Source organism: Danio rerio, chromosome 10 (genome assembly GCF_049306965.1).
Source record: "Danio rerio strain Tuebingen ecotype United States chromosome 10, GRCz12tu, whole genome shotgun sequence".
Lineage (NCBI taxonomy): Eukaryota > Metazoa > Chordata > Actinopteri > Cypriniformes > Danionidae > Danio > Danio rerio.
In genome coordinates, this window is record NC_133185.1 from 14,735,761 (window position 1) to 14,758,102 (window position 22,342).

A 22,342-nucleotide genomic window follows, 5' to 3' on the forward strand; every position below is an offset into this window, starting at 1 on the left:
CCGGCGGAGCATGCTGGATCTGCTGATGTTGGATTTTCCCAGGTCAGCCATTTTGGGCGGCAGTGATTAAATACTTTAAATGCATTAAAAACAAAAATGCTCCCCAGAAATGTATATAGAAGTATGTTTTAAAATAAGCCTGGGTTGTAAAAAACATTCACTTTGAAACCCATTTTCAAAAGTTAGCATTTTCAGTCCATAAAAATGGCATTGTTATGTAAATGATTAAAAAAAAAACATGAAAATGTTGAATAAATCAGGATAATGAGGCCACCTAAAATGTCGTCTAGGTATGCAGCTTAATGGATTCTGGAACCACACTAGTAAATAATTACGGTTTAAATTCTTGTTTGCATGGTTCATGTAGGTAACACAACTGGGTCAGATAGACGTTTTCGAAGACTCAAAGGTTTTCAGATGTACAATCAGCAATCTGTACTGGCAGGTACATCACAAAACACCAGCGATTATCTTTTCACCCCGGTTTGTTTGTTTTCAGCCCTGGCTTCATGCTGCTTTAACCGCTGTCAGAGCAGGCTAGATTTGCCAAGTCAACGAAGCGGTTTACAGGAGCTCAGCTAAATCCAGGCTTTGTGCAGGCCTAGGGCTCCTCTGGCTCACACCGCTGTCCTTTTTTCCCTGTCTCTTACCAAAGGGGGAAATGCATTGATGTGATGCTCAACAGATGAAGCACTCAGTTTGCCCAGAAAGGTCATATTTACTTTCCCACCACACTCTCAAAGACATTTAGTCAAAATTAAACCAGAGACATGTTTTTAAATTACATTTGTGTGGACCCTGGTTCATCTATTATTGAAGAAGTTTGGATATCAGTTGGTGAATGAGTGATGCTAAATTAAGAAGAACTTTAAAAATTTAATTATATGTGTTTATAGTAACATTCTCTTTTTATTCTTTATGAAATAAACATAATTTAAATAACTAAAATAAAACAACTAAAATAACAATGTTGTTAAGGCAAGTATTAATTTATATTCTTATTTAGAGTTACATACAATAGTCGAGAGAGTGTAACATGCTGCAAATTATAAGAAAAGACATGCAATTACACAAAAACGCCAGCAAATTAAGAAAAGATTTTCATTGGTTTGACAGGACATGTGTTGCAAATCTTCACATTACACAAAAATAAAATACAATAAAAATTTTTCACAACACTTGCAAATAGAATGAAGCAGAACAGAAATGTTTCAAGGGGACCTTAAAGGCTGATTTATACTTCTGCATCGAGTGATCGCCATGAACCACGGCACCTGCCTTGCACATAGTCATGCATTTATACATCTGCATGCTGTTTTTTTTTGCTCTGCAATAACACCTCTGAAACGTTAGCTAGCTGTAGATTTTTATGTTCCTCCTTGCGGGTTTTTTTTTCTTCTGAACACTACAAGTAGCTAAAACTTGCTCATTCAGAGGCGGATGTGCAACAACGTTAATCATAAAATAAACACAAAACAAAAGTTCCTATCTGGAGTTCCTTCATGGGATTCAACACTTGTAAACACTCTCCATCAGACTGTGTCAGCCATGACAAGGGCTATGACAACCGCGCGAAGGCTTCTTCTAAAAACTAAAATAACTCACCTTTCAAAGATCACTGAGTACTAGTCACAGCGCTATAAACATTTTGCAGCATCGGCGTCACATTTTAGGGTCCTCCTAAAACTTTTCTATTGTGTTTTCTATGAGTGTTTTCTATTGTGAATATTCAATTCAATCCACCTTTATTTGTATAGCGCTTTTACATTGTAGATTGGGTCAGAGCAGCTTCACATAAAAAGATTGTAGTAAATTGAAACAGTATCAGTTCAGTTTTCAGAGTTTAAGTTCAGTTCAATTTATCTCAGTTTAGTGTGGTTTAATAATTACTACTGAGAGTCCAAACACTGAAGATCAAATCCATCGATGCGCAGCTCTACAGATCCTAAACCATTCAAGCTAATGACGAGGAAAAAACTTCACCATTTATCAAAAGTGAAGTATTAAAAAACCTTGAGAGAAACCAGGCTCAGTTGGGCATGACCATTTCTCCTATGGTCAAACGTCTTGTGCAGAGCTCAATCAGAGGCTGTAAAATGCTGGACCTCAGCGAAGACGTGTCTGTCCTTAGAGCGTCACTGGAATCAGTCTCAGGATATGGCCTGGTCAAGGATTATGGAAACCTTGGGAATCATCTCATCGCTGGTCTTCAATCGGATCAGTGGTGCTGCATAGTCTGAGGGCCTCGGGATGAGGTGGAAATAGAGAATAAAGAGAATAATTAGTGTAGCTGCTGTTCATAGTGTATATAAATAAGATGCAAAAACCTGCGTGGGGCACATTCATGTATCATATCGCTAAAGTGATGCACTGGGTGTATGCTTTGCTAAAAAGATAGGTCTTTAATATAGTATAGAATACTGTTAGACTTCACAGAATACCATCAAATAGTGCTATTCCAACATAAAACTGTATCCTATATCAGAATATTTATCGCAAAATGAACAATTTTAAAGGGCACCTATGGTGAAAAATCCAATTTTTAAGCTATTTGGACAGACATGTGTGTAGGAATAGTGTATAGACTGTCATATTGGGGTGATGTAAACACACCCATTCCTTTTTTTCAATTTTACAGCATAAAACGGTGGACCAATTGGAGCGGGTTTCAGAGTGACCACAACTTGACATAGAAGTGTAGTCCCCCGCCCACCAATATTGATTGGCATATACTCAGTTTTACATCCGCCATTTTCAGTGTGTGAGTCAAAGTGAAATCAATAAAGGAACACCCTTGCTCTATTTTTAGATGTAAGGCTCATTGGGCTCAACACAAGATCAATATTTTCCACATTATTCCGCTCTAATTGGAATAATTGGTTGTACCTTTAGTTAGGTTTCCAAACGTGTACTTTTCATTGCGTCTACCTTAAACATCGGCCGTTTGCATTTCTCACGTTCACAGAAGCTCCCTGTGATCTTAACTAGATGCAGCTGAAAAGTGCAAACACATTGCCTCGTGTGCGCGTCTCTCCATTGGAAATAAAATAACAAACTTGCCTGCAGGTCACACACCAGAATCGCCGCCATGCATTTTAGAATTCTCAACATAGGTTTCTATCAGGGTACACACAACGGCGCTTCAAGTCGGCGGCTATCTGAAGCGCCCAGCCACAATTCGGGACATTTCATGTTTCTGCTGCGCCACAGAGCGCAATCTGAATAGTTTCATTTTAAATAACATGTGAATGTGCGTGTCTGAGTGTCGTGGCTCTGGTGCCTCAGTCAAAGTTAATTCAGTGTGTGTGGTTATTAGTCTCCATGTACAAGCTCGGCACTTTAAACTACCACACAATTGACTGTAAAACTATACAAAGACACAAATGATTTTGTATTCTCTGCTTGGTCTGTGTCCGAGTCGTATGTACGGCTGAATGCTGATCCTCTTACTCATGTAGCATCTCTCTGTCTGCCTGTCTGTTGCAAACACAGAACGGGGAGCTTTTGGCTCCACCCCCTTGTTACGTTGGGTGGGAAGTCAAAACTAATTTTCATGTGAAGCAATACCCCCTAAAAACAGCGAGCTGTGTACACGCCCCCAAAATGACACTTTTTAACACATTATAATATAAACATCTGAACTGTGTTTTGAACTGAACCTAATCTTGCAAACTCAGAAGAACCATAATATTAATATTAAATCACAAAAAAGGGGTAAACTATGTGCCCTTTAATGAAAAATATGCCCTTGTGATAATAATTAACATCAAAATGAATAAAAGTTGTTAGTGTTCTACTGCATCTAGTGTTCATTTCAGCTGAAAACTGCAGCAAATTATATGCACAGTATTCCAGTGAGCCTCGGTAGCACTGCTGGGTAATGACAGGTTATTGTTTGAAAGACGGTGGGTCGTGTTTGCTCATTCTCTGTGGTGTAGCGTCGGTAATAAGCCAAGGTGGGAGTATGGTGGGAGTTGGAGTTTATGGGTAAATTCATGCTTATAGCATACACTAACTCACACTGAGAGAATTGGAGGTTTAAGGGGCAGAAAGCATTGGTAAATAAGTGTGCTGGGATAGTGGAGGGAAGAATTTAAATGGAAAGAGAATTTAAATGAAAGATTGAAAGTTTGAATGATGATTGTTCACTCCAATTTAGTGTAAAAACATATATTAGGCCTGCACAGAGTTAAAAAGTACCCTCAAATTCAGGTTGCATGCAAGTATATACATGGGATTTTGTTGGGAGGTATATCTGCATAGTAAACAAAATAACAATTAAAAAAAGCTGGATTTGAAAAAAGAAAAATAATAAATAAATAAATAAATTTTTTTTTTTATATTTTATATTTTTTGATATGTATACAAATTAATGAGGCATGAATGATTACAACTTTATTTACAACTTCAAATTAAGTTAAGCTGTCTCTTAGCTTAACTTAATTTGAAGTTGTAAATAAAACTGAGTATTAAATTATGTCTAGTCATTATGCAAAATTTCAAGTATAAATCAATTTTTTTGTCTTAAGTAGTATTGAACAATTTAATGAGAGCTCGTCAGGGATTACTCTTTTATTTATAGATGTGTGGATAAACTATGCAACTAAAATCCACACCAAATTCATTCATAGTTTTTTTTTTTTTTTTTTTTTTTTTTGCATACAAGGAAGGCATACAATAACCAGAGAACTTTGATACAGTTCAATATTAAGGTCAAATAGCTCAAGTAGTTTCTTTTTCCCATTAAGGCACCATCTGGTTTTAAGTCATCTTAAAGTCAAACCCAGTTTGTTAACCTCCCCTTGATTCCTTGGATTTAATAGGATTTGCTCCCTCACCCCAAAACAGGGGCTAATGTCAGACCCTAGCTTGAACTCTAATACAGTCACAGCTTTTACACTTTATATAAGTAGCATTTTTAGAAATATTACATTTGAACACCACATTCTTATTTCTTTTGTCACTTGTTACATTTGAAAAAATAACATTTACTGGTGAAATTTAAGTCCGATGTGTGTTAGGGAGACCTGGAAATTACTGTTTAGCTGTGCTTAACAAAATCACTGTCATTGTGTCTGCAAGAGCTAATACCGCAACTAAAAACAATAGAACCTCAATACAACACACCTACAAAAGCAGCTTTCTTTAGCCTAGTGAAGAAGTGTTTATCTACAGTTAGTGTATTTCATGTACACAATTTCAATGCAAATACGTTATGGGACAAATTATGATAATGCTGATTATGGCATTTTGAAAACGTTAACTTTTGTTGTTTCTAAAATTCACAGTTGCACATTTATAATTGCATTGTGCACTTTGTATGTTGTATGTTTTCTTGTTGCTGTATGTGTTACTCAAAAAAAAAAAAATAATTATAAATAAATAACTTACAGGAACACTCCCCCTTCTTGTAAATAGGCTTATTTTACAAGTTACCTAAAGCTAAATATAGTATTTGGTAAAAGCTGAAATTTTGCTATTTTTTATCTATGCAGATGATCTCCAGGGGTGCACCTCTAAAGCTGTAAATAAAAAGCTTAGTTCCAGGTTGTATTGTATTCCCAGTTATCCCCCTTAGCCCCATTTATTTAGAACAATCCAACATTTAAACTCTGAATGATAAAAATAAATAAATAAATAAATAAAAATAAAAAAACATTAATGCCATCTCTCTTGTGTATTTGCTTTCAAAGTATTTTTTTACAGTTTAGTTTGAGTGATCTTCATATTGACAATTGCGTTCCCTTCATAGTGCACTTTAAAATTACTTATGCCATGGCTGATGACAAAAGCTATGTATCCAAAGCTTATAAAAATAAATAAATAAATAAATGAATAAATATATATATATACAGTGCTTTGAATGTGAAAACAGATATAACAGTGTGATATAATGTATATATATATATATATATATATATATATATATATATATATATATATATATATATATATATATATATATACATATTTGTTAGGGATGGGAAGATTAACCGATATGTATCGATACGCGGTCATGCGCGTGCACGATGCGAGTGCATCGGTTGAGCAGCAGAGGATGAATGAAATTTTGAAAGCAAATCGAGATGCATCGGTTTTTGCGAGATGCATCGATTTTTCCGAGATACAGCTTATATTTTTAATATAGAATGTATTTTTTATTTATTAACAAGTGTTGTCAACCTGTTTTTGGCGCATAATTTAATCGACCTACATAAAGTAAGCCTTAGCAACGGATTTGCGGATGTGCACACACTACAACTCAGTGTATCAGGTGTGCGGATGAAGCTAGTGGTGCGCCCTCAGAAAGCGCGAGAAGCAAAACAAACATTTTATTCCCCACTGAGTTTTAAATCTAAAGTATGGCAAGCAACATTATGGATTTAAGGATGGACGACATGACAGGACAGATGCAATTTGCAAAATGTGCCGCGCATCTGTAAAATACGCGGGCAGTACGACTAATCTGAAATCTCACTTGAAGCCGCGCCACGGTGTTGTTATGAAAGCATCTTCCAGTGTTTGTGCATCCCCGGCTTTCGCACTGCTTCAACCAGCTCCAAAAGTGGTGAGAAAAGCATTGCAAGTTTTTTTTTCCATGCGCAACAGTTCTGCTCGCTCTACGCCAATAACGAATGCTATTGCATTGTTCATCTGCAAAGATATTCAGCCTAATGTCTCGGAGAACGAAGGTTTTAAACACCTCCTCCTGTTTATTTTTATTTAATTATAATAATAATAATATTAATAATAATAATGATAAAAATAATGGGTGTCACGGTGGCACAGTGGGTAGTTTGACCACCTCAAAGCAAGAAGATTGCTGGTTTGTTATATTTTTATTAGCCTGTTGTTTACAGTGACAGTGATGTTTCAAAGCAGCATAACACTGCTAGTTCACAGCCTTAAGTTTTGAATAATCAGTGGCAAAATATATCTTTGTAAAACTTGTTTTCATAGTTGAAAAGTTAAATCACAATTCTTGTTGTGCAATGCTAAATTTATTTATGTTGAAAGAGTGCAAATATATACATACTTTTTTAATATATATTGCACTTATACATTCTGTTTATCTTGAAAATACTTAAATAATATGTGCAATATGTTCTAAAATGGCCCTCTACTGTAAACTGACACTCTGGCTCTGAGAGAAAAGCCAGTTTGTAAAAAAAGTCTTGGTTTTGCTTGGTTAATAAATAATCAAACTCATTCAATGGTACAGCATCCTATTTCACATCATCTCATAAACTTGATCTAATAAGTTAGTGCTGAAATATCGCATCGTATCGTGATATGGGAGTGAATCGTATCGTGTTGCATCGCAATATGTCACAAATGTATCGCTAATATATCGGATCGTATTCTTTGTATCGAGATGCGTATCGGATCGGCATTATAGCTTAGATGCCCAACCCTAATATTTGTATAGTTTGCGGATGTTCGATGGAACAATGTATGTATAGCCATATTGCACTGCTTAGAGTGTGATATTGCATTTATACAACAGTTTGATGGCATAATCATGTATATAAAAAAGGAAATCAAACACAAAGAGTCTAAAAATCCCTTTGTATGAGAAACGAGTTTCTTCCGCCATTCATTTACATTTGCAGCTGACATCAAAACAGTAGAAACTGTTGCTACTTCTGTACTTCATCAACGTCACTTTAGAGATATATGAGTGATTCTCTAGCATAATGTCTAAAGTGATAACAAAACAGGTGATTTCGCTCAGATAAATACAGCAACCCACCATAAAAAAGAGAGAGATCGACCTAGAATGTTGCTTACCTGTATTATAATGATTTGATTAGCTGTAGTTTGAAATTACGCTATTTTTTTATATAATTTATTCTTAGGGCTTATTATGTGGTTTTGTTTGCCATTTTGTGGAAAAATTGTGAAGGATTTTTGCTCTACACAGTATGACAGGCTGATAGATGCCGATACGCTATTCCTCCGAAATTATAAATATTTAAAATAGGTATTGTTCTTATAAATAAACTGCATAGATGCAGTCTAAACAACTACATCCTTGCCTTATAAAGCCTCAAAAGTATATTATGTTGTCCAACAATATTTCTCAAATTGTAATGACTTTATTGATCTGCTGTCTCTATGAGTGATCTTTGAGGAGGCTGTTTGAGTGTCATCATACATATCAGCCATTCAGATTTGAGATAGAGACATATAATAATATATACATATACATATATAAGTTCCTATACAAAGCTTGGCTCTTTTTGTGTATTAATATAGATGTGATTGTTAATGTAATGTGCTGTCAATCTCACAATTTCATATCTTAAATTTGTAGTCCATGCATGACAAATCATTGAACTTACACTTACATTCCACGTAACACCCTTAAAATAACATAAACAATATTGAAGTAAACTATATTTTTCATTTGTAGGGTATGAGATAATTTTTACTACTTTTGAGTACTTTTGCAAAGGCTACTCTTATTCATACTCTAAGTAGCACTACATACCCTACTGTACATGTACTAAAAAAATTGTAGCAGGCAGTGGCACTTTACTTGAGTATGATTTTTCTTCATTCTTTCCATCATTCCTTCTAGGGCCACCACATATAGAAGACTGTTGTCCAGGTGTGTCAGTTCAATCTCTGGCCTGATGTGATTTATGTTACCTCTACTCAGCGATGACACGCATGTGCTTGTGCAATCTAGAGCAAAATGTGTGTGTGTTTTTTTTTTTTTGTAATGAAAGCCTTTTGGAATTATCTATTCATCTTCATCCACATGTCAGAAATGTTGTCGTCGTTGCTGGGTGCCTGGTATTAGTAATGTATTTTCACATGAGAGCTTGAAACGAATATCCAAACGCCCTTGGATATCTGGATGATCCAAATTCGCACAGGCCCATTTTCATTTCAAAAGGCAGGCTTTCTCTAAATTGCAGCTTTGCCAATGCAATTTACCAGATCATGGCCACACTGACTCATATTGGAGAAATCTGCGACACACACTTTTTTTTTCCTGTATCATTGTAGTCCTGATGCATCACCACAGGGCTATGATCACCACTGCTCCAGTGAAATTCAGATGATACTACGGATGTTTGGCTGATTGTAATGAAATTAAAATGAGAAAATTCATCAGAAGCCAGAGAAAGAAAAGGAAAGGAACAGATTTATGGTCCACCTCATCATTTGAAGTGTGACTTTGAATCTGGATACAGCTCATGTCAGAATTTTACAGATACAAACTAGTGTATATAAATGATTTCATGGCTTCGGTGGACAAAATGAATAGAGAGCAGTGTGCTATGACTGAATAATTTTCAGCGAAATCGTACTCCACTAGGTGCTCATAATGAATATTCATGGGTATTGAATGATTTGTAAAACCAATTAATTATTGAATGTGATTTGCATAGCACATACGCTGATTTCTCAGATAAAATCTTGTTAGCATGGACAAATGGAGTTGCTCATTTCTAAGTGAAGATTCATTTCAGAATGTGGAACAAGTGCTTGAGTCTGTTTAAAATAAAACTAACTTGCAGATAATGTGTTATAAAATACATCAAATTATCATTTATATTTTAAAGCATTATGACATTTACATTATGACTTTAAATGCTTAAAATCTAATACACTTGAAACTGATAATCCACCATTTTAAAGGGTCTCATTGTTGGTTAGCAGATAATTTGGCATACTAGCATAACACTCAAAAATATATATATTTTTTTTACTCGTTCAAACTACTTTACAACATTTGTAATGTAACATTTAAAATGAGCTGAAACAACATAGTTCTGTACGATTTTTGTTCAATCCACATAAATGTGTTAAAAATGTTAAATTAGCTTAATCAATTTGTTTTGGGGCAACATGAATGAATTGTGTGGATCCCTGCCTATTTTTACAGTGAATAAATACATATATAAATTTATGTAATAAATTTATGTAATATATTTGGATGGAAAGATATTGCCTTCATTTTAGTCACACACAGAACAAAGTTACGTACGAGAATGGCTTGTCCTTTTTTAATAAATAATTAGCTTAAATTCACTGACCTTCGACATGTACTGTTACTAGATTAATGGGTTTATTATATTCTTTCTAAAAGTCATTTTAGTACTGCTTACCTTATAAATGTTATATCAACCTCTATCACTTGATCAATAAAAAAGGCAGACACACAAGTGCACTGTTAAATCTATTAAAACTTATCAACATGTATAACATTTTTTTAAATTATACATTACATTAAATTACTTATTTTATTATACTTAAATATTTTAATATTTTAAATGTAACATTATGCATTACTTGAGCAGCTGTTTTCCCTAGCTATCTGTTTCACTGATGGTTACTTCTTTTTAAAAATATATGCTCATATTTGCTATAATTTTGCATGATCACATCAAGTTCAGCTGAAGAAAGAAATGGTGATCTCTTTTTTTAAGATGTTGCCATTGTCACTCATAATATCTGCGCTCCATTGATAATGCCTTTTTATAGTCATGGTGTGCGCGCTTAACTCTGAGTTGGTCTACTCAAAGTTGATTGACCTAACTCAGGTCAGCGATTCTGAAACAAAAAACTAAGAGTTTTTAATCTCTCGGTAAATCAACTCAGAGTTCAAGTTTAAACTCTGAGTTGTTTGAACCTCAGCCTCAGAAATGACATGAGGGTGAATTAGTGATAAAAAATTGTTCAGTTTTGGCTGAACAAACATTTTAAATTGTTTAATGTCATCAATCTTTACGTCTTTTTAAATGTTATTCTTTCAAGCATTTTATTTTATGGTAGCAGTTTAAAAGTATCTACTTGGCTGTCAGGGGCCTGTTTCAGTAAGGAGGTTCAAACAACTTGGAGTTTAAACTTGAACTCTGAGTTGATTTACCGAGAGATTAAAAACTCAGAGTTTTCGGTTTCAGAATAGCTGATCTGAGTTAGATCAATCAACTTTGAGTAGACCAACTCAGAGTTAAGCGCGCACACCGTGACTATAAAAAGACATTATCAATGGAGCGCAGACATTACGAGTGACTATAGCAACATCTTAAAAAAAGAGATCAGCATTTCTTTCTCCGGTTGAATTTGATCTGCTCATGCAAAGTTATAGCAAATGTGAGCGTATATATTTAAAAAGAAGCAACCATTAGTGAAACAAAGACAGTTAGCATGAAAAAACAGCTGCTTAAGTTAATGCATTATTTTTAATTTAAAGTATTTAAATATTTAAGTATAATAAAATAAGTAATGTAATGTGTGACGTTTATAAAATGTTTCTAAACTTTTATACATGTTTAGCAGTTTTAATAGATTTAACAGTGTACTTGTGTGTCTGCCTTTTTATTGATCAAGTGATAGAGGTTGATATAACATTTAGAAGGTAAGCAGTGCTAAAAATACTTTTTAGAAAGAATAGTAATCCCATTAATCTAGTAACAGTACATGTCAAAGGTTAAGCTAATTATTTATGAAAAAAGGACAAGCCATTCTCGTACGTGACTTTGTTCTGTGTGTGACAAAAATGTAGGCAATATCTATGTTTACATCCAAATATATTACATAAATTTGTGCAAAACTGGAATAATGCCTAAAAGATGCGAATAAAGCAGTGTTTTCATCCAACAAGTCAAAGAAAACACAATCATCACTTTCTGATTAACTTGCGCCAAATATTAACAGTAAAAACAGAATTTACTGCGGTAGAAGAAGCTGCGCCAATAATTTTTTATTTAATAAATGTACATGTGCCTCAGAAGACAATGCTGACACACAATGAACACGTGGGGGCGTTTGAAGCCAGACGCGGAGATCTTGACACGCTCCAGACGCTCGGAGGTAATTAATAATATACACTAATACTGAAACAGTTATGGCATTTTAGAATGACCAAAACAACATTTAAGATGTTCTACAGTGTGCTCAGTCTGCTGGTTTTTCCATTCACACACATTTTCATCCTTATCTCTAACAAACCTTTTTTTAATGCACATACTGTAATTTGTTTAGTGTTTCCTTCGTAGTTTATGCGCATCTTCTCTTATCAAATAAAAGTTTAACCTACTTAGTTATGCACATGTTTTATTATGCGTATTTTCAAAAGTTATGTGAATCATGACGTTTCCATCAATCTTTTTTATGCACATCTCCAAAATGAGCTCTAAAATAGGTGTGTGGAAACGTAAGGCTAAGGCGAGAAATACCTCTTCATCTTTGAAAAAGGGGAGGAGACCGACAGAAACTCAGAGTTTAGAGAATAAAACCTGCTCCAGACCAGGTTAGATTCACAGAGTAAGTTACCACGGTAACTGACTCTGAGTTAAAGTTACCTTTCTTTTAGAAACAGGCTTGACTTACCCTGATTTCTCGAGTTTAACAAACCTGTCATTTTGAAACGGAAAACCCAGAGTTTCTCTCATTTCAGGGTTAAAATACTCTGAGTTTTCACTTAACCTCCTTTCTGAAACAGGCCCCAGGTTCTGTGTTGTTCAATGTGCTCTGTGTTTTCATCATGTGACTCCTAGTTCCCGCCATTTGTTAATGTTTCATGAGTTTCACCTGTGTCTCTCCCCTCTATATAATCAGTTTAATCATGTCCCTTGTATTTAAGTCCCCGTTTTCAATTAGTTCTTCGTCCGGTATTGCTCCTCATGAATTGTCTAAACACCATGTTGTTCCTGAGTCTCCTGTGTTTCCAGTGTCCTTTGAGTGAGTGTTTGTAAATAAATCTATGTGTTTGGTAACTCATGCGATCATGTCCCTTTGTGAGAGAGGCCAGGGGCCTGTTTCAGAAAGGAGGTTAACTGAAAACTCAGAGTATTTTAACCCTGAAATGAGAGAAACTCTGGGTTTTCCATTTTAAAATGGCAGGTTTGTTAAACTCAAGAAAGCAGGGTAAGTCAAGCCTGTTTCTGAAAGAGTTACTGTGGTAACTTACTCTGTGAATCTAACCTGGTCAGAAGCAGGTTTTATTCTCTAAACTCAGAGTTTCTGTCTGTCTCCTCCCCTTTTTTAAAGATGAAGCGGTATTTCTCGCCTTAGCCTTACGTTTCCACCCACCTATTTTAATGCTCATTTTGGATACGTGCATAAAAACGATTGATAGAAACGTCATGATGCACATAACTTTTTAAAATATGTATAAAAAACGCGCATAACTGAGTAGGATAAACTTTTATTCGATAGAAAATGTGCGCATAAACTACGATGGAAACACTTTTACTGAACAAATTACAGTATGTACATTAAAAAAAAAAAGATCATGATCATATGATAATGAAAATGTGTGTAAATGGACAAACCAGCAGGCTGAGCACACTGTAACATGTCTTAAATATTGTTTTAGTCATTCTAAAATGCCTTAACTGTTTCAGTATTAGTGTATATTATTAATTACCTCCAAACGTCTGGTGTGTGTCAAGAGTCTCCGCGTCTCATGGCTTCAGACGTCCCCATGTGTTCATTGTGTTTCAGCATTGTCTTCTGACATCGAGGCGCAAGTACATTAATTAGGCTAAATAAAGAATTAATTGACGCAGCTTCTTCTACCACAGTAAATTCTGTTTTTACTGTTGATATTTGGTGCCAGTTTAATCAGGAAGTGACGATTTTTTTCTCTTTGACTCGTTGGATGGAATCTCTGCTTTATTCGCATCTTTTATGCAATATTCCAGTTTTGCACATAAATTTATGTAATATATTTGGATGGAAACATAGCTATTGCCTACATTTTAGTCACACACAGAAGAACTGTACTAGAATGGCTTATCCTTTTTTAATAAATAATTAAATTAAATTCACCTTCGACATGCACTGTAACTAGATTAATGGGATTATTATTCTTTCTAAAAATTATTTTTAGTACTGCTTACCTTCTAAATGTTATATTAACCTCTATCACTTGATCAATAAAAAAGGCAGACACACAAGTGCACTGTTAAATCATTTAAAACTAATAAATGTATAAAAAAGTTTAGAAAAAAATATATAAACGTCACAAATTACATTACTTATTTTATTATACTGAAATATTTAAATACTTAAAAAGTGAAATTAGGCATTAACTTGAGCAGCTGTTTTCCCACGCTAACTGTCTCTTCTTCACTGATGGTTGCTTCTTTTCAAATATATACACTCATATTTGCTATAACTTTGCATGAGAACATCAAGTTCAGCTGGAGAAAGAAATGGTGATCTCTTCTATAAGATATTGCCATAGTCAATCGTAATGTCTGCGCTCCATTGATAATGCCTTTTTAAAGTCACGGTGTGCGCGCTTAACTCTGAGTTGGTCTACTCGAAGTTGATTGACCCAACTCAGATCAGCTGTTCTGAAACCGAAAACTCAGTTTTTAATCTCTCTGTAAATCAACTCAGAGTTCAAGTTTAAACTCTGAGTTGTTTGAACCTCCTTACTGAAACAGGCCCCAGGCGTGACAGTGGCTTTGTTGTAAAGTGGTATATAAAAAAAAAAATAAGACATAACATTTAAAAGTATGGTGTACTGCATACATTTGACGTCAGAATTATTATCTTATTGACTTGTTAGCCCCCCTGTATATTTTTCTTCAATTGCTATGTAATGGAAATATTTTTTTTTTCTTCTAACATTAACACATTTCTAAACACAATAGTTTTAATAACTAATTTCTAATAACTAATTTGTGATGATTACGGTACATACTATTTTACTGGATATTAAGACACTATTATCCAGCTTAAAGTGTAATTTACAGGCTTAACTGGGTTAATTAGGGAAGTTAGCCTAAAAAAACATTTAAGGACATGCTGTAAAATAATAAAAACATAAACTCCTTGTCCTATTAAACATCATTTGGCATATAATTGACAATGAAAAAAATCACACAAATGTTAATAACTTTTACTTTAACAAGTGTGTTTTTAATGTGTGGACTGCGAGACTCCACTATTAGGCGATTCTGTATGACTCCCAGTGGTCCAGACCTTAGTTCTTCTACTGTCCGCACAGCTCACAATCGCTGGCATTCAGAGAGCATCAGACCGAGGTAATATGAGGCCTCTGGAGGGTCTCTCTGGTCATTGACTGTGCTTTTGAAGAGCTCTGAAGGGCCGTTCGGGCCCTCTGGGTGCATTTTGAGGTCTTGCTTTGTTAACTGCCATGTTACAAGCCCTCCTGACTGCGCAGATTATAGCTGGCAGATTGTTTTTCCATTCTCTTTGCCACCTGATGCATTGTTATTGAGTATCTCTACGGACAGCAAAACATATACAGCAATATTTTGTTTGATATTGTGGTGTTTCAATGAGTTCCATTGTGGTACAGTGTTGTATTAAAATACAAAATTGTAATATTCTCTAATATTCTCATAATTATTCATAATCAATACAACGTTTATAGAGTGGGGGAACTGTGATGTCAATTTGTATGCAAAAACCCAGAAGCGAGTTTGCATTTTAGCAGTTCCGGTTCCCTCGTCCCAAAGTCAGTGGGTTTTTTGAATGGGATCTCGGCTAAATCGCTAAAATGATCTTTGTGGTTACAACAAACTCAAGATACTTTCACATTTTATTCTACAGATCAGTTACTTCAAGTTGGTTAAATGGGACTACAGGCGGTGTCTGAGACATTATACGTCATCAAGCTGAACTGGTCTGGAATGCAGCCCGCTTGCTTTGGGCATTTGGATTTGTCTGTTATTTAAGTATTTTCATGAATAGTATTTTAAAGTTTGTAGTATTTTTCTAATTGGGAATTCATATTGTGTGTAGATAATGCCTTCACTTATAAAGACTGGCAAGACAGATTAATTTGTTAATCCTTCATTTTAATTAAATGGTGTTGTAGGGATACTGTTTACCAGTGCAGCCTGTCTCTTTCCTGGTCTCAGTAATGCAAACGTGTAAATAAATGTGTAAAAATAAAATACAGTACATGTTAACTGTCATTTTACCTTGATCAATTGATACGTCGTTTTTTTCTACATCTGAACACATTTAACTTTACAGGTGAAGTCAGAATTATTAGCCTCCCTGAAATATTAGCCCCCCTGTATATTTTATTTTCTCCAATTTCTGTTTAACGAAGAGAGGATTTTGTTAACACATTCCTAAACATAAAAGTTTTAACTCATTTCTAATAACTGATTTATTTTGTCTTTGCCATGATGACAGTAAATAACATTTGACTAGATATTTTTCAAGACACTTCTATACAGCTTAAAGTGACATTTAAAGCCTTAACTAGGTTAATTAGGTTAACTATGTATCGCCTAAAGGGGATAATACTTTTGACCTTAAAATTGATTTAAAATAATTAAAAACTGCTTTTATTCTAGCCAAAATAAAACAAATAAGACTTTCCCCACAACAAAAAAAAATTATTAGACATACTATGAAAATGTCCTTGCGCTGTTAAAAAATCGCAAATGTTAAAAAAAAGGTGGAATAAAAATTCTGACTTAAACTGTATGTCATGACTGCTATATTTTCACTCCTCCTTAAAATTTATAGCATATGTGACTGTATGGGCTTTTTTCACTGTATTTGGTGACAAAAAAAGAATATTAAATATAGATTTTTCTGTCATCTGTTACTAAGATAAGCAGGCTGTATGCATGCTAGCGATACACTTATTAAAATATGTCTTATAACAATTCTATGTAGGCACATTTATACATATACAGTTGTCAAACTTTTACAACAACTGTAAAGCAAAATCAAGTGTAATGAACAGTGTTTGAACACAAAGCTTATTATTTGCAATCTTCAAAAAGCCTATGGAAAAAGCCTATATAGGCATCTTATAGGCATAGTCTCTTTAATCTGGGTTCACCACAGTGGAATGAACCACCAAATTATCCAGCATATGTTTTATGCTGTGGATGGCCTTACAGCTGCAATCCATCACTGCGAAACACCCATACAAACATTCACACACATAAACTACTCTACAAACAATTTAGCTTACCCAATTCATTTATAGCGCATGTCTTTGGACTGTGGGGAAAACGGAGCACTCGGAGGAAACCCACATGAACACACAACCAACAGAGAGAACATGCAAACTCCACACAGAAATGCTAACTGATCCAGCCAAGCCTCGAACCAGCAACCTTCTATCTGGGTTGTGATGTATGTTACCAGATTGAGATAAAAAGTGCTTCGAAATTTGAATATATTATATTATATGTGTTAAGGTTATGAGCTTAACTTGACAAACAAGTACAAAAAATATTTTTTGTAACATCATTGGGCCAAACAAATTACACGATTTTGCTGGTTTCCCTGAAAAAAGTGGTTGTGTTGGTAGATATGAACAGACATGACCCTGTTTTTTTATGTTTAAATCATGCTTGTGATTAAATATTATATGTCATGTGTGAAGAAAACACAGAAACAAATATGTGAGGTGTGAAGTAAACAGAGAGAGAAAAAAAGTAAACATTACTTGTGACTGATATTTTTATTTACTCTCAAGATGCACTTTGTCATATTATGCTTAAGTATGAAATCTTATTAAGGTTAGATACTGTATATATTTTAGTTACATAATCTGATGAAAGGACATTTTTTACATTTGTTTGAGGTGACAATTAATCATGAGCATATAAATATCATAAAAAAGTAAAAAATATATATAAATCTATGAAGAAAAACTGAGAGTCATTAAATGACTTACATGGTTTGATGAGGCAGTGTTGTTATTACTTTAGTCAGGTTTCAGTTAAATACTATTGGACTTTTTTTGTGGTTGAACACTGTCATCTGAACCCTGATAAGCAGCAAACTAATGGACCAAGAGAGTTAAAGTTAGGTCTTTGTCTACTTCAAAATGAACTCTGAAGTAGGTTCTAGGGTCAAAAAATCTGGGAAAAACAGACTAAAGATGTCTCAACAATCAAAAAACAGGATATGCTGTCAGTTGGTGCAAACCTTAAAAGGACACCATTTTAAAGGTCCCATGCATGAAATTAAAATGGTTAGTATCGCTATGTAAGTCTTAAAGACTGTTAGCTAGTGTACTTCTAAATATTGACAAAAGTTGCATTTAGAAGAAAGGAACAGCTAAACATGCAGTTTGTCACTTCCACCTAAATGGGTTAACATTTTTTTTCACCTAATACTTCAGTTTAAATTTCGCAGATAATTTTTAAAGAGGTATACATCAGATGAGAAGCACAACCATGTCACACCACATCTTTAAACAGTGTAAAACTAGTTTCGAATAGTTAAAGAAAAATAAAGATTCGAATGTTTTGAAAAATAAAGATCAAGGGTGTTTGCTTGATGTTTATGAAACTGTACCTCTCTCCCAGGCCCTGTTTACACTAATACATTTTCGTTTTAAAACGTATACATTTTGCTACGGTTACGCTATCCGTCCACACTACCCCAGAGTTTTTGAGTGCTGAAAACGGAGCATTTTGAAAATACTGAAGAGGCATGGCTGCAGACATTCATCTGATTCTGGCTTTTTCCTCAATAATAAGTAGCATAAGCACTGTTCAGTCTTGCATCCTTTCGTTGTAATTTTAGACTTTGCTAAATTTTTTATGGAAAACAAACTCCCAATTACATGTCGGCTATCTTAAAAGGAACAGTGTACTTTATAACCCTATTTACATCACCCTGGCTACGTTGTTTCACTATCTTTACAATAAAAATGAAAACATGATATAAGGATTTGCCTATTCTCATTTTGATATTAGCAACTTAACAGACACCAAAAATTGTGAGGCATCGTGTAGCTACATATTTATATGACCGTCATATTTACTGTATGCATATTTATAACTAAACAGAACCTATAACATTACTGCCTCCTTTCATTTTCAGTGTGGAATCCAAAACATAACCATACTATTATAATGGCCATTATAAAAGTATAACGTACAATAAGTTTATACATTATAGGAAATAAAGGCAAGCAATCAGTCAAATGTTCAGAATCAGTGTACATGTGTTTAATATATTTCCTTATCTTTGTGCTCAGCCAAAACACGTTACCCGAGAACAATAGATTTAAAAGACCAAAGTCAGAGAATATGTCATTAGATATAGACAACATTCATGGATTAATTAATTAATTAATTCATTCATTCATTCATTCATTTTCTTTTTGGCTTAGTCCTTTTATTAATCTGAGGTTGCCACAGCGGAATGGACCGCCAACTTATCCAGCATATGTTTTGCGCAGCGGATGCCCTTCTAACTGCAACCCATTCCTGGAGAAATATAGACAACAAGATTAATTACAAATCGTGTTTAACAAATATAGTGAGATTACAGTAGATCCAGCGTTAGATCCTTGATGAACCGTCTGTTGTGCACAGCTCTCCGTTGACTGCCTGGAGGTGAGATGCATGCATACGCTGCAGTGCATGCCAGAGTGTGTGTGGTCATATGATGTGCGTTTTAAGCAGTGTGGTATGGACAGAGAGCTGTTCAGAAACGCTAGGTGAAACGCCACTGTGGACCACACCCATTTTCATTCTAAAATGCCTTTCAAAACTAAAACGTAGTAGTATAAACGGGGCATCATCTGCCATTGTTGTTGTGTTTAGGGGTACACATGAGCAAAATTACGCATTTACAACCACATCTACGTCAAAAACAGTATACCATCACTTAATCTTTTTGAGATTCTTTTTTCCTCAAACAAAGAATAGAAAAATACATTTATTTAAATCATTGCCCTATCTGTGTCCTTTAGGCCTGTTGTCCTGCATATTTCAATTCCAATCCCAATTAGACACACCTGAACCAACTAATGAAGCTCTTTCTGGGTACACTAGAAACCTCCAGACAGGTGTGTTGAATGAAGTTGTAGCTAAACTATTCAGGACACTGGCCCTCCATGACCAATTTTAGCATTCCTGAATTAAGGCCTTAAGTGATATAGGACTACATTTATTGCTTCCTGATTTGGTATTGACCAAAATAACCAAGAGGACTGATCTACAACTGTGAAAATACCTTTAGTTTCTAAAACTCTTTTTTTTTTGATCAAAAATCTTTTTTTTTTTATGAAAAACTCTGTTTTTCTTGTTTTTTTTTTCAGTGGGAAGAAATCGGAGAGGTGGATGAGAACTATGCACCAATTCACACATACCAAGTGTGCAAAGTGATGGAGCACAACCAGAACAACTGGTTGCAGACCAACTGGATATTAACCCAAGGTGCCCAGCGAGTGTTCCTGGAGCTCAAGTTCACCCTACGGGACTGCAACAGTCTCCCCGGAGGTCTGGGGACGTGCAAGGAGACTTTCAACGTGTACTATTACGAAACCAATGATGAGGAGAGAAGGAATATTCGGGAAAGCCAGTACTCAAAGATTGACACCATTGCCGCCGACGAGAGCTTTACGGAGCTTGATCTCGGAGACAGAGTCATGAAGCTAAACACGGAAGTTAGGGATCTGGGTCCACTGACCAAAAAAGGCTTCTACTTGGCTTTCCAAGACCTGGGCGCGTGTATCGCCCTCGTGTCCGTCCGTGTCTTCTACAAAAAGTGTCCTTTTGTTGTCAGGAATTTGGCCCTTTTCCCGGATACTATAACTGGGGCTGATTCCTCGCAGCTTCTGGAGGTGTCAGGGACCTGCGTCAACAACTCGGTGGCCGATGAACTTCCCAGGATGCATTGCAGTGCTGAGGGGGAGTGGCTGGTGCCCATTGGGAGGTGCATGTGCCAGGCGGGCCATGAGGAAGTTAATGGCTCCTGTCAAGGTTGGTGAACATCTTCATTATTATGCAAATGCGGACGCTGCTGATGCCGCACATGTGTGACATATTCCCCTTGAACTGCATTTCTGAATGTCGCAGACGCTGATGAGAGTCTGACCTCTTTGTGTGGCGTGGGTAGACTGTGACATTCATTTCACAATCTAGTGGTTTTTATGGCTTTAATTTTTCTTGTATTATGGCAGACCGAGTTTATATTGGCAATGTTCATAATGGCTGCATGTGTATTTGAAATACTTAGAACACTCGGCAGGTATTTAGGAGACTTTGTCAGGATATTAGAAGGATTTACGTGACTCAGTGATGAGAGGCGGCGTTAATCATGGAGAAAATGGTTGAAGTGGGATAGAAGTCTAACAGCTGTCAGAAGGTTTAAGGGTAATAGGCAGATGATTCACTCACATGAATAAGACTCAACTTAGTAGCCCACTTCAGGCTGAATACAGTTTTATATTACTGTATTACTGGCAACCTCTAAAATTGTGACTAAGCCAAAAGAAAATTATTTAAGTTTTATTTGATGTTGGTGTCACTTTGATTGATGTAAATTGGGCTGACTAAAAAAGTTAATTTTACCAAAACAATTAAGTAAGAGTGTGCAAAATATGCTTCACAAAACTTTTATACAGCTGAAGACAAAATTATTAGCCCTCCTATATTTCTCAAGTGCTGTTTAACAGGGGGATTTTTTTTATTCTGGAAAAAAAATATTATTTAGTTTAGTTTGACTGGATTAAGCAAATATAACAATAATAAAACCTGACAAAGCTATTATAATGTTATAAGTCCATATTGACCATAATATTATATGGTCAATAGTAGTAGCCCCCATTTTCAGATTCATGACAAAACAAGCCACTTGGTAATGATATTGGGGTTGAAGATCCAAATACAGCGTCTTTATTTAATCAGAATGGTCAGATAGGCAATGGTCAATCACAGGAGCAAACAGTATCACACAGGGTAATCAAAAAAGAGTAGTCGAGTCACAGGCAAAGAGGTCGGTTCAGGTGGCTAACTGCAAAAGTCAATCAAATAAGCAAGAGTTTAGAAAACAAGGCAATGAATGTTTACAGGTTAACAAGACTCAACCCTGTGTGTGCAAGTGTGCTTTATTTATAGTCTGTCAAATCAATCCTTGAGCAGCTCCCAGCTGTGTGTGTGTGTGCGTGTGTGTGTGTGTGATCAATATAAAACCAGAACAGGTGTTTGTGTGTGGTGCATGGCAGGGCTTGTAACTATAGTTCTCCAGTGATCCGCAGTAGCTAGATTGCTGGTGACTTTAACATTACTGTTGTCAATAACTTTACTAATTAAACTAGCTTTAACCGAATTGAAGCAAAAACTAGTATTGCAATATAACTACATTGGACAAATGATATTTGCTTTTTCTCCAAATTATTTAAAATGAGCAGAAACAATATAATTTAGGGCTGGGCGATTTGGCCTAAATTTAAACTCTCGATTACTTGAACATTTTAACTTAATTACAATTAATGCAGTTCAGACTGCTTGATTTTCAAAGTAGTCGTGTCATGGATGTTTTTGAACTGCATAACCATCTGGGTTAGCATTCTGGGTTTACACTGTAGGATGGATTGGCGACAGGAGAGTTCACATTGCATGAC

General features: G+C 35.3%; 2 protein-coding genes across 4 annotated transcripts in view; one reads left to right on the plus strand and one right to left on the minus strand.

Moving 5' to 3' along the window:
* LOC137496564 (uncharacterized) overlaps positions 1 to 22,342 on the minus strand; it is a 251,045-nt gene that overhangs the window by 132,489 nt on the left and 96,214 nt on the right. The window lies entirely within an intron of this gene.
* The window catches only part of epha5 (EPH receptor A5), a 214,681-nt gene that overhangs the window by 18,751 nt on the left and 173,588 nt on the right, over positions 1 to 22,342 (plus strand). For all 3 annotated transcript variants that reach the window (XR_012386171.1, XM_001338028.9, XM_021479281.2), the window contains exon 3: positions 20,036 to 20,699. Coding sequence is in view for 2 of the 3 variants with exons in the window: in XM_001338028.9 (XP_001338064.4) it covers positions 20,036 to 20,699 (664 nt within the window). In the remaining variant the exon portion in view is untranslated. The remainder of the gene's footprint in view (positions 1 to 20,035; positions 20,700 to 22,342) is intronic.